At 36.3% G+C, this 13,909-nt stretch overlaps 1 protein-coding gene across 1 annotated transcript in view; it reads left to right on the top strand.

The window, feature by feature from the left end:
- Dph5 (diphthamide biosynthesis 5) overlaps positions 1–13,909 on the top strand; it is a 34,822-nt gene that overhangs the window by 8,488 nt on the left and 12,425 nt on the right. Inside the window, exons 4-5 of the mRNA XM_070007842.1 lie at positions 5,760–5,868; positions 13,106–13,226. Of these exons, the coding sequence (XP_069863943.1) occupies positions 5,760–5,868; positions 13,106–13,226 (230 nt within the window). The remainder of the gene's footprint in view (positions 1–5,759; positions 5,869–13,105; positions 13,227–13,909) is intronic.

Below are 13,909 nucleotides of genomic sequence, written 5' to 3'. Positions count from 1 at the left end.
ACTATCCCATTATCAAAAGTCATGCCTGCTATTTGCTGCAGATAATTGCAAACATGTTCATCTTCCTTAGGCTTTTCTTTTTAGTCATCTAATATTTGACAACACTGCTGTCACTTTACTTGCCTTGAATTTATCATTTATCAAGCCCTTGATTTCAATTCCTTATATCCATTGGGAGCTCTGTTCTTTCTCATTACCAAGAAGATGGGCTTCTACTTGTCTAGTCAAACGTCATCAATCTCTAATGTCAAGCCAAACGGCAGAGTTCTTTGTCCACAGCTGGTCACTCAGGATTTATGTTGCAGTTTTAAGGAACATAAGGACAATTAAATCACTCTGAGCCCACCATCAAGAATGTTTCTAAAAACAATGGAGTTACATGTGCATGCATGTGTCTGTCAAAAAGAAAATAATTTATATCATGAATAGCCAAAGATTCTGTATCATAATTATGTTTGATTACAAATAACTGTGTGGATAATTACACATTTGAAATATTTAGTAGCCTCTGACCTTGTTTTATGTAATTTAACTTTCTGAAAATTAGTAGTACCTATCTTTTTTTTTTTTAGCAATAAGATAGTAAAATAAATTTTAAAAATCCTAGCTTTAAGTATATTCTAACTCTTACAGAAGTTTCTCATTATCACCCTTGACTTCTTCTGCATAATACCTGTGTTTTCCATGGGGGACTCTTCCCCACCACACATCCCAGCTTGGCCAAGCAGTTGAGAGTTGCTTTTTACTTTCCTGCATACCAGTCACTCCCAGTGTCAATTTCACAGTACAGATGCTACTCAGAGTGTTATTTACACACTGGTGCCAGCACATAGACTTACTAGTGCTCAATGGGATACATATAGAAATTGAGAGTTAGCATTTTAGAAACCTTTGTAACTGTTTTAGGAAGTAAATCTTATATCTACTGAATCTAATATTAAAAATGTGGGGCTTAGCCAAGCACCAATCACTCACACCTGTAATCCTAGCTACGCAGGAGGCTGAGATTTACGGATCATAGTTTGTAGTTCAAAGTCAGCCTAGGCAGGAAAGTCCATGACACTCCCATCTCCACCAAAAAGCCAGACTGGAGCTGTGACCCAAGTGGTAGAGTGTTAGTCTTGAGCAAAAAAGTTCAGGGTCATCTCTCAGGTGCTGAGTTCAAGCCTAACACACACACACACACACACACACGCACACGCACGCACGCACACACACACATACACACACACACGGCTTTTATTTTGTATTACTTTGTTTTTTTTGCTTTCTGAATAGTTATTTATGGGGCTTGAACTTGAAGTCTGAATAGTTATTTATGGGGCTTGAACTCGAAGTCTCAAGCTCTCTCTTGGTTTTAATACTGGTGCTCTACCACCTGGGCCATACCTCTACTTTCCTCTATTTTTGGTTAATGGGAGATAAGAGTCTCATGGACTCTTTTCTGCCAAGGCTAGCTTTGAACCAGGATCTTCAGATCTAAGCCTCCTAGGTAGCCAGGATTATAAGTATTAGCCATTGACTCTTGGCTTGAGTAACTTATTTTTATTACATTTTATAAAACTATTATTCGGGGCTGGGAATGTGACTTAGTGGTCAAGTATGCATGAAGCCCTGGGTTCAATTCCTCAGTACCACATAAACAGAAAAGTATACAAGTGGCGCTGTGGCTCAGGTGGTAGAGCAAAAAAGTGCCTTGAACAAAAAAAAAAGAAGCTCAGGGACAGTGCCCAGGCCCTGAGTTCAAGATCCAAACTGGCAAAATAAACAAATGAACAATTAATCCTTGACAATGTAGAACCTTAAAAATGAGCCTTTCATTTTAGTCTGAGAAACCCTGCTATTGGCTTTTGCTTTATCCAGTTTTTCATGTCATTTCATTCCTTTTCAATGCAGCTGCCCCTTCTACCTAATCCAACTTCATATACTGTATACCTTTGGCGTGGTCCATTCACAAATTCTTAAGTCATTACCCATAGTGTGATCAGATAACTGTTTGTAAAGCCACAGTTCGGAAACCTTACCTGGGCTCACAGATGAGATCTTTATCAGCTCTATCGTTAGCAGATATTAAAAATACTAATCTGTCTGTATTCTGCCACTTTTGTATTAAAGCCCATACTCATGCTTACCAATGTCATGATCCTTCTCACCTTCACACCTTAGTTCAGCCTACCTTCTCCATCTCTACTACTCCATCACTTATCTCTGCCAGAGTACTCATCTTTCAAAACAGCTTTTCTTGCTTTTGTGCTTTATTATGTCAACATATATCTTTTATACTTTTAAGATGAGTCTTACCATATAGTTCATACTGGCCCAGAACCTGGTATGTAGCCCAGGCTAGCCTTGAATCTGTGATCCTCCTGTCACAGCCTCCCCAGAATTGGGATTACAGGCATGTTGCGCCATACTTTATGCTTTGGTTACTTTTGCATATGTGAACAAAATACCTGAGAAAACACTAACGGTAGAAAGTACTTACCTTGCTTGTGATTTCAGAAAGTTCAACCAATTGTTGCTTGGTTCCCGCTGCTTGTGCAGAACATCATGGTAGTAAGATGGTAGGTGAGGAGCTTCTTTACTATGGCAGACAGGAAGCAGAGAAAGATAGAGACAGATAGGAAAGAACCAGGGACAAGACACTGTGAAGACCTGCCCTCTGTAGCCTGCTTCTTCCAACTAGGTCTCACCTAAAGTTTCCAAAATCTCCTCAGCCCACCACTGGTGACCATGCACCCAACACAAGAGTTCTTACATCTAACTCATAACAATACTAGTTTTACAACATGTCATAAGTAACATTGTACATCTGCATTGGTAGTCTACCTTTCACATTTTTGTCTCCCTAGTATGTACTTGGTATGAATTAAGTATTTCTTGAAGATTTGGGGTATTTCCTAAAGTCAACAAAGAAAAAAAAGGGTGATGCATTATCTTCAACTGACATTTATCCACAAATATACACATATTTGTGTCAAAATTTCCTGAATACATGGGTTTGCCACTAGTAGGGAAAGCCAACAGTAATCAAAGAAAAAGAACTAAAATGTTAAAAGGGGAAAAAGACATAGTAAAAAGAGACTCATCTATGCAGGGTCATATAGAAAAGCTTTTCTGTAGAGGTGATCGTTAAGAAAGTGTCAGAAGACTGAAAAGGAAGAGGAAAAGGGAAGGACAGGAAGATAGGACTGGGGAAACAAGAAGGCTGAAAGGTTTGGGTGGGCTGCTGCACAGTGACTGAAAGAAAAGGAAAGGAGAAGATGGTAGACATAGGAAGGAGCCACACTATCTAATAAGGCCTTGAATGGGGTTTTCATTAGGAAAATTCTTTCTAATCATGGTTTTGTTGTATTCTGTGTATTCTGTAATTGTGTGTCTGTACATGTGTGCAAATGTGTGTTATATCAGCACATATATCAATATGTGTATATAAAATGTGTGGTTCTATAATAGATAATACAATATGATAAATACATAGTATAGATTAAATATGTAATTTTTTGTAATTGAACATGCAATTTTTATTCTTCAGTTGTATGCCTCTGCCTTAATAGTGTACGCACACACCACTTGTCACCAATGTGCCCTAATACAGGCCATTTGTCTGTTCACATTTAATGAACTACACTTGAACTGATACTGTTCAGTGAATGTCAACATTATCATTAGTCCATTTTTTCCCTCCAGGATAAAGTTGTGGTTTTATAAATTAATGTGTATGATTCCTTCCCCCTCTTTTCTTCTCCACATTTTAGATTGTTTCTAATAAGTTTTCAAGATCAAATAATCAAATATTGTTGACAAAGACATTTCTAATATATAAAAGTAACTGTCAGAATATTTTTCAAAGCAGTATTACTAATTTATATTCTTTGTAGTTGCTCATGAGAATGTAATTTTCATCGTTACTGGAAATGTTAGTTTATTTCCAGGCCACCAACCACAACTACGTCAAATATATCAACTGATATGATAAAAGAAAATTTAGAAGTCATATCAAGTCTTGTACATTTAAGCTAGTCACTTTTATGTACATTATTTTATTGATTCCATTCCTTAAGTCTTTAAAATAGAATAAAACTTAAATAGAAAAAAAGAATAAAATGATGGGAAAAATTAAGAAAACAAACTGATAGAAAATAACAAGTATATTATTAAGAAAAATTTTCTTGAGTATTTGTCAGCCTGTGACTCAATCCACATAACCAAAAATATTAAACTTGTATGTGTATGTACATGTATGTTTATATATGAATCTGATCATTTAAATGAATTTTTGATAGATAAGTTTTTTATCTAATGTATTTAATAATGATAAAACTACTTAACTTTAAAAAAGAACAGTAAATAACAGCAAAAGGCTCACTTTTCCTTGTTCCTAATAATAAGTAGTGTGATCCTGTTGAAAGTGATACTAAAATTATTCTTTCCAAATGGCATTCATGCTTTAAAAAAAAACTCTAAATCAAATGACTAATTATTTTTCATACTCATTTTTATTTTATCTATGTGATTAAAAACAGGCTTCCCTGGTGGATACTGGCTAATCTGTATCTGGCTACCTCATGGGGTTAGCCCTTGATCTTCCTACTTGGTATGCATTGACCAGTTGACAGATTCTGCTTGTTTGTAAGCAGTTTCTCAAACATGCTAATGTCACTTGCCCCAGTAGGGCTTGGCATTTTTATCAAGAGGGGGAAAAAACCTTTGGTAATGCAGTTCTAAATTGATGTGGGGTTAGTTTTTACAGTGTTCAATATATTTTCATATATTCTGTAGAGACAATCTAACCAAGCCTACCCAATTATAGTCATGAGACTTACCTCAAAAAAAAGGCAACAGGCAGAACATGCATTCATACACACAGACACACAAACACATACACATATACACAAATTATACATACACAAATTTTACACAGTATCAAGACTGTAAACAGTTATAGAATGACTACTAGATAGATATAAACTCCAAGCAGGATTCTATTAGACAGAATTCTAACAGAAAGACTAAAAGCTAACATTCTGTGTGTTCTGCCTCATTTTTCAGAATACAGAAACAAAACTTTCAAAATTGAATAGAAAAATAAAGAATTGGGTGTAGTTTTGCCACAATTTACAACTTGAAGAACTAAAGGATCTCACTTATATGTGGAAGCTAAAGTAGTTCTCCAAGAAGTAGAGTTTATACTAATGATTGTCAGAGTCCAGGAAGGACATGGGGGAAGGGGTCAATAAAGGAGGATTAATGGGTAGGGAATTACATCTAATGTTTTATAGCACAATAGGATAATTATGGTTTACAACAATTAATTGATACTTCCAAATAGCAAGTTGAGAGGATTTTCAGTGTCTCCACATAAAGAAATGACAAATGTCTAAGGTGAGGCCGATTAAGTTAATCTGATCACACATTATATACATATCCTGGAGTATCTTATTGTAGTCTATAAATGTGTACAACTAAATTTTTTAAATGAATTTTAAAAGGCCCTGAGACCAATGAGTTATAACTCAAGAAGGAAATGATTTAGTTTATATTTCACAGATGTCTTTTGTAGATGTCCACAGGAAAAGAAGCAAACAAATTTGCCCTTCAGTAGCTACCAGTACTGGAGTTCCAATTCCACATTGTAAAGGACATGGATAGGACAGAGATAAAAACCTTAAGCAGAATTTGAGGAAAAGGAACTCTTGACTTAAATGCATAAAATCTTTTAAAATTTTAGTGTTGTGTAATTTGATTTCTCACTGCAGAGCTACAACACACAGTGATCTTATTCTGAGAGCAACGAAGTTGGGAATCCCTTATCGAGTGATTCACAATGCTTCCATCATGAATGCTGTAGGTTGCTGTGGTTTACAGGTAATGCTGCAAAGAGAGCATTTTCATGTGTAATTTTCTTTTTTTATAAGTTATAAGGAGATTTTATTGTATTTCATGAATTATAAAACATCATTTGATAGTACAGTATTTAGTATATACTGCTTTTCTTTATAGCAAGTTTCTCCAAAACTTTTTTATTCTGTTTCTTGGAGTAAGCACTTAGATTTAGCTATTGGAATATTTTAATTTTATCTGCAGAAAAATGGAAAATATACATAATCAACAAATTCGACTGTATTTTTTATATTCTTTCTGTATTCTTACAAATGACTTATTCAGCATTGCAGAGGACTATATTTTTCCAGTATTTTACTTTTGGTCATCAAAGGCATAATGATGACTTTATTCCTTCCTTCCTTCCTTCCTTCCTTTCCTTCTTTTCTTCCTTCCTTCGCTCCTTCCTTCCCTCCTTCCCTTCTCCTCTTCCTCTTCTTCCTTCTCTCTTCCCCTTCTCCCTTCTCCTTCCTTCTCCCTTCTCTCTTCTCCCTTCTTCTTCCTTCTCTTCCTCCTCCTTCTTCTTTTGTACTGGGGCTTGAACTCAGGATCTTACGCTCTTGCTCTTGCTTGTTTTTTCACTCAAAGTGTTCTCTCTATTGAGCCATACCTCTACTTCTGGCTCTTTGCTAGTTAATTGGAAGTAAGAATCTCTTGGATTTGTCTGCTCAGGCTGACATCAAATTGAGTTCCCCAGATATCAGCTTCCTGAGTAGCTAGAGTTTTTAGAAAAGATCTTTTCCTTTAATATTCCTTTACTCTGTATTTATTTGGAAATAATAAACTTGAATGAGTGTTTCTCAGATTTTAGTGTTGATCAGAATCATCTAGAGAGTTTGTAAGATTGAATACTATGTCTTATCCTCAGACTCTCACAGTAGATCTGGGATGGGGTCTAAGGATTTATATTTCTAACAAGTGCCTAGGTGCTTCTGAAGCTGTGTTAATACAAGTTCCATGCTTTGAGAACCACCAACTCACAAGTGAAAAACCCTAGAAAGGAATCTTAGAAGGAACTATGTTAATTCTTTTAGTTTCCAGTAATGCATTTGCAATATATAGAATGCTAACAGCTTGTCTTGTGCTCTTACATAATTTTTCAAAAGGGAAGTAGGCACCACTTTTCTCTGTGAAAGAACTTTCCTATAATTTCAAAAATGACCAGGCCGTTGTTTTGTTGTTGTTGTTGTTGTTTTTTGGGGGCAAAGAGGTGCAACTTTGAGGGCTGTGGGAGAAATTAGCACATATATGTTAAGTGAAAGAAGCCTGATCATATTGTATAATACTGTTTATAGAAAATGTTTCCAAAAGGCAGATTTACAGACAGAACATACTTGGTGGGCATTACAGGAATTAACTGTAAATGGACATAAGAGATTTTAGTGGGGTCAGGAAAGTGTTCTAAAGCTGGGTAGGGTAATGGCTGGCACAGCTCTAAATTCTCTAAAACTTAGTGAATTGTACACTTGAAACAGGCAAATGTTATGCTACCTAAACTATAACGAAATTAAGTGGTTAAAAATGAATTACAAGAAGTTTGATAGATAAGAGATTAAGACATTACTTATAGATTTGGAAACTAAGAAAGCTGATCTGTTTTTTCAACTTTTGGCAAAAGTTGCCTTGACCAAAATAGACTGAGCATTCAGACTTTTTATTGAATAACTTTTAGGATTTTTTATTGAATAACTTTTAGTTGTTCCAGAACAAACGGTTTAGTATATTAGAACACTCTCCAAGGTGCCATGAGACCAAAGAAAAGAGGTAGACAATCCAGAATTGCACATAGTGGTGTTTATTGGGGCACTTACTGACAAGAGCATACTGTGGGCAACCTTAAAATGGGTGGATTCCTACAATGTGAGTCACAAGGTCTGGGTTTATTAAAGGTGGTCAGGACTAAAGTTGAATGTATTTTGTTTATGTTTGGCTAATTTTAAAGACTTAGATTCTTGACAGTAGGATGCAGCTATAGAGCTCCACATACAACCCCTAAGAGATTATTTGTTGTTGTTGTTTGTTTTTTGTTGGTTGTGGGGCTGGAACTCTGGGCCTGGGTGCTGTCCCTGTGCTCTTCAGCTCAAGGTGAGTGCTCTACCTCTTTAGCCACAGTGCCACTTCCGGTTTTCTAGTGGTTTATTGGAGGTAAGAGTCTCACAGGTTTTTCTGCCCCGGCTGGGTTTGAATAGTGATCCTCAGATCTCAGCCACCTGAGTAGCTAGGATTACAGGCATGAGTCACCGGTGCCCAGCCCCTAATAGTTTTGTCTATTTATTATGTGCTGGGAAAGTGTGCAGGAAAAAAAAAAATCAACCAGCATAGACAGTCATGGTGGTTCTGATCAAGATGGCTGCATTTATGTCAAACTGAATCTGTACATTATCTCTAAGCATATAACTTTTAAAATCATGAGATTTGAAATCCTGAGTAACTATCATTCTTTGATATTTTCAGATTTTTCTAATGAAAAGAAAGTATTTATCTAAAGCTAGACAAGTTCGTTGATTTTTTAGTACACAACAACAAGAAGAGTAAAGTCCTTCTTTTCTTGGGTTTTCTCTTCCCCTTTCCATTCCCCTTCCTTGTTCTCCTCTCCCCTTCTCCTTTCTTTTATTGCTGGGGATGGAAATCTGAAACTCACACATTCTAGGAAGATACTCCACCACACTCTAGCTCTTCTTGACTGCTTGGAGATGAGCATTTCTGCAGAAGCATTTACCAGTTAGTAATACAGAATTGGAAATGCTTATATTTCATATTGTTTCTGCTTTATTGTTTGAAAAATAACTTTTGATAATAAGTGGCTGACTCATGGAAAATTAAGAAAATGCAATGAGTATAAAGAAAAAAAAATCCATGGTCTATCAGCCTAGAGGCATCCACACTTGTTATGCTATATTTTCTTTCAGTCTTCAACAATTAGCATGGCCTTTTAGCAAAACAACTATAGAAAGGCATTGCACATACTGAAACATTTCTGTTTTTAAATCTCTTCCTTTTTTTTTTTTGTACGTGTGGAGGAGTTCTGAGGATTGAACACAGACTTGTGCATACTCAGAAGATTCTCTGCTGATGAGATTACCTATAAAGCCTCCTATAACTATCATCTTCATCAGTCATTTGTGTGACAAAATATATAAATTCTTTGGCAAAAATTAGGTGACCAAAATGGTTTTGAAACACTTCAGAGGACAGATAAATGAGTCAGTTTTATGAAAACAGGTAGCAATGTTTTCTGGGTAAAAACTTTCATCAGTTGAAGCTACTTTCAGGCAGAGGATTGTATAATTTTCTCATTGTGAAATGCTGCCACTTTCTCTTGCCGTTGCATGAGTGACCTTGAGTATTACCAAATGTTCTTTTGTTTATATAATACATATCTGTTCTGGAAAATGTATATTTCTTTCAAAAAGTAACAACTCATTTCCTTTTTTTTTTTTAATGCTTTGACGCTCCCAATAATCCTTGTTGACCTTGTAGTAGTTCTTCCTGTTTTTGAAAGCCTTAGTTGGTCTTGCGGACTAATATAGGAGTGAGGAAATCTAGTCCAATACACTAAACTAGTTATCAAGGATATCAGAGCTCTGTAACCGTAGAAGAACTCATTCAAGCTCTTTATTTTCCTTTAGTTTACAGTAACTCTTTGACTATATGCTAAATCATTGGCCTATTAAATTTTTTCCATTTTCTATTTACTACTCTTTCTATTGTTACTTATTTTGATTTTCTGAAACAGCATAACCCAGGCCTTGAACTCATGATCAGTGCAATTCATATTTGAGCTTAACTACTTATTTATCCCCCACATTAGCTATTGCTTTTGGAATTCTTTGAATTTTAAATTTTGATTTATGAATGAATTTTCTCATTTATATGTAGGCACATACATTTTGTTTCTGTTCTATGCATTCAGTCATAATCAACTTTAAGTTGGTCCATATACCTTGTGTATGGCTATGCCCATAATCTTTTTTTTAGTTTCAGTAAAACTTAATTATCACATCAGTGTTATGGAGATAAAAGCAGTACATCAGCAATAAGACAACTGCAGCAATAGTATCCTATCTAGAAAAGAAAATACTCAATTATGTGATCCAAACAGACGTGTCTCTGTTTTGACAGGTCTGCTGACTCTGCATTTCCTCACTCTTCACAGATTAAACTAATTTAAGCTACATAAAATATGAGATACATGTTGAGCCACATTTCTTTTAGCAAGTTAAAATTTCGAATTTTACATGTCTATAATATTTGTTAATATTTATTAATGTTAAATTAGTAGACACAGAAAATGGGTTCATTACTAATATAAAATAAATGCATTAATGACTAATTATAAGTAGCGTTTTACAAAGCATCTACGTTTGTGAAAATTAAAAAACAATGGAGAGAGAAGAGGTAAGAATATGGCGAGGTCCTGCTGAGGGCTAAGCAAGGCAGAAGGAAGGAAATGAGTGGTCAGCCTCTGTACAAGCTGTATACCTTGAATGGATGGGAACTGGCAGTTGGTATCAAGACAGGAATTAGAGACACTGCTTAGAGCAAGTCAGGAGTATTCGCTATGTCTATACAATGCCTAGGCACTGGGGGTGCTGGACACTTAAAAATTTGATAATTACCTTCTACTACCTAGGATTATTTGTCTCTCATCGCATTTTCTCACTCTAGGTAGTACTTTACATATAATGAGTGACTGGATGGTTTCGAACTGAGTATTTTCGTTGTGCTGGGTTTTTTTAAAGTGGTTTTTGTATTTTCTCTAATAGATTAAGCACAATTTAATCTGAATTAGGTCCATTGTTCTGTCTCTGAGTTACTCTAGGTTAAAATTTTAAAAATCGGTGTTTTCTATACTGTTTTCTTAGAAAACAGCAGGTTTTGTTTGTTAGAAACCGTAATGGGAACAGTGCTGGGAACAATCAATCCCCTCATCAAGGCTCACATTAGGAGACAACTCAGTATTTGGATTTCTGCAACCTCAGTTATTGTCTGTGTTACTTGCTCTAGTTTCTTTTTTATAGCCTGCTGGTAAGTGCTCTGGTTGTGAAACACAGAGTACGGGTCCTTCTGGTCTTTGAGGTACTGACATCTGAATGGTGAAACTCTTTGCATAATGTTCTAGGATTCATTGAAGAAGTTTGTCCTGCAGCCACAAAGGTGCTTCCAGTTATAAATCAGGGTCCTAGAGGCAGTGCTTATGTGGAGTTTCCTTTAGTCCCATGAATTAGACAATTCAAAGATACTTTTACACAGAGTACTTCAGTTAGTGTTTTTATGTGACTAGCATCTTAACTCTCTTTTAAAGAGACCTCTTTTCTTTAGAATGGAGAACTTATTTACTTCCATAGCTATGTTTCTGTGTCTCTTAAAGCATTTAAGACCTACTTAAAGTAATTATATATAATTGTATTTCATTGATATTCCTTAATGGTTTTCCTATGAAAAATTTTCAAGGAAATAATACTAATCTTTCAACGTTTGACCAGAGAGTAAGAAATCCAGTCTTAGAATATATCTAGTTGAGCTCATCAGAATTGACTCATAAGCATAACTTCAGGTATTTGGTAATTTTTGCCCTTATTCTAGTAAGGGAAGCAGTTAGATTCTGTCAGGACACAGAATTTTAGAACATTTTCATGTCATCATAATAAGCATCATCATTGCTCTTAACTGTAAAGGGCACTACTGGGCACATAACATACCCTTTTATTATTTGACCCTTACAAACTGTGCTGCTAGAGCTGTTGTTACTATACTCATCTGTGTGTGTGTGTGTGTGCGTGTGTGTGTGTGCGCGCGCGTGTGTGCGTGCGTGTGCATGCGCATGTGTGTGCATGCGCATGTGTGTGTATGCACATGCACTTGTGCCTTCTGGTTCTTGGACTTGAACTCAAGGCCTTGTGCTTTTGCTTGGCATGCTTACAGCTAGTACTTTACCACTTGAGTCACATATCCCAAAGTTTTTATGAGCTTGAAATATAAGATATGAGAAAGTTGAGCTGCTCTGATGAAGCAAGGATGAATGCCCCTGAGAGTTCCACCTTCTCTTGTTTCCTTCCTTGCTTCCCCATTACCTCTCACAGTACCTCTGAAACTGATGTGAGATGCCTTAGACTACTGGAAGCAGAATCAGACCAATATTTTCAAATGAAGATAAAGGCTTTAGAAAGGTAAATGACTTCCTCAAGTCACACAGTATTTCAGTGCATAATTAATCTGTGATAGAGGACTAGAATGCTTTCCAGATCTGTTATAAATTGTTTAAAACACTGTTGAAAGAATTAGATCTTTATATAATACATTAGTAGTGTGTTTAGCCATACATTGTCTTTGAAAATATATCTCCTTTGTCTAGTTCCTGGATAAAAGCTAGTATTAACATAATCGCTTAGACATTGAATACATTTTTATGCTGTTTGGACTTCACACCCCTAAGGGTAGAATGGATAGCATTTCTCGCTATTCCTCTATTAGACATACAGACTTAGAGTGATGTCACACAATTAACAAATTGTAGAACTAGAACTGAAAACTAGATTTTCTCAGCATACCATCCAGAACTGAATACATGTAAGTGAACTGTTACAGCCAGCTTAATTCAGAGAAGCCAGCCTCTTGGTTGCAGTAATGGTGAGTGGGTAGGCTACTTGAGCACAAAGGAGGAAAGTTGGTTAGTAGAACTGTATCATTGGACTTTGAGAACAAATAGAATCTTGCTATATAAAGAAGGTGTAGGTTTTGAGCAGTGGCTGGAATGATCATGTGCCTTGGGTGCTTTGCTGAGATAGTACAACAGACAGGAGCATTTTCTTGGACCTATTTGGAGTTTTCTCCTTCATTATTAACTAGCTGTATGACCTTAGCAAAGTCAATTGACTCTTCTGAGCCTCACTAATCTCATCTGTAAAATAAATCCTAATTTATGAAATCTGCTTCAAGTGATAGAAGGCCTTTTTAATTTCTGGAGTCTTTATATTTTAGTATTTTTAGCCACTATATAGGTAACTTATAAATTGGTTACCTGGTGCTATCCTGAGCTACTAGAAGCTTCCTACTAAAAAAAAGTTTTCAGAAAAGCACTGCTACTGTAAGAACTTCTGCTACAGATTTCATTTGTGATTTATCTCGTCTGATTCTCACTTTTTATTTTGGTTGTTCTGTCTTTCTCAATGAATTAGTCATGAATTACTTCATCATTGATGAATGTTTTTGTCTTTTGTAGCTGTATAAATTTGGAGAGACCGTGTCTATTGTGTTTTGGACGGACACTTGGAGACCAGAAAGCTTCTTTGACAAAGTGAAGAAAAACCGACAGAATGGCATGCACACATTATGCTTATTAGGTGAGAATTTGGATATTTTCATAGAGTGATTTTGATTTTGTGTTAAGTAAAAACTGTTCTAAGGGCAGCTAGTAAAAGGTAAGGAAGGGCGTGGACCAGCCCCGTTCCCCCCACTCTCAGCTCCCAGCACTACTTGATGTTCTGTGTTGCTATAATTCATGCTGCTCCTCCCAACCTAGAGATCCTCTCTGACATTCTGCATCCTACACATTGTCTGCCATGGCCCCTTGTCCACCTCCTGTAACTGAGACTTGCATTGGGCACTTATTCCCACCACCCCAGACTTTTCTTCATCTTCTTGGAATGTCTCTGAATACTGCAGAATCAGTTCTGTCAGAATCACAGATTGGTACATCTGAAAGAGACTGCAGAGCCTCTCACTGCAGCCTGTGTTACAGATGTAGTCAAGACCCATTTCTCCACTCCTAACCAGCTACTGGTGGCAAAGCTATTATTCATTGCTCTTTTCCCTGGATTGTCTGCCCAAATTTTATTTCTTCTTTAGTGTAGAAAGCACAATGCTAGCTCTTCCCACACTCAGGGCTTTGCTTTCTAGCAGAGGCCCTGAAAGCTTCATGTTTAGTAGGCTGTATTCTAACAGCATATGTTGTAAAAGAAATGCTAGTGTTAACATTTTAAACTACAACTAGTGAACAGGACACAGCCAAGTGATGTCTTTGGTA

Source organism: Dipodomys merriami, unplaced genomic scaffold (assembly GCF_024711535.1).
Source record: "Dipodomys merriami isolate MVZ:Mamm:240054 unplaced genomic scaffold, mDipMer1.0.p SCAF_7, whole genome shotgun sequence".
In the NCBI taxonomy this organism is placed as follows: Eukaryota; Metazoa; Chordata; class Mammalia; order Rodentia; family Heteromyidae; genus Dipodomys; species Dipodomys merriami.
Note: the sequence above shows the minus strand (reverse complement) of the source record. Positions and strands in the feature narration are given on the sequence as shown.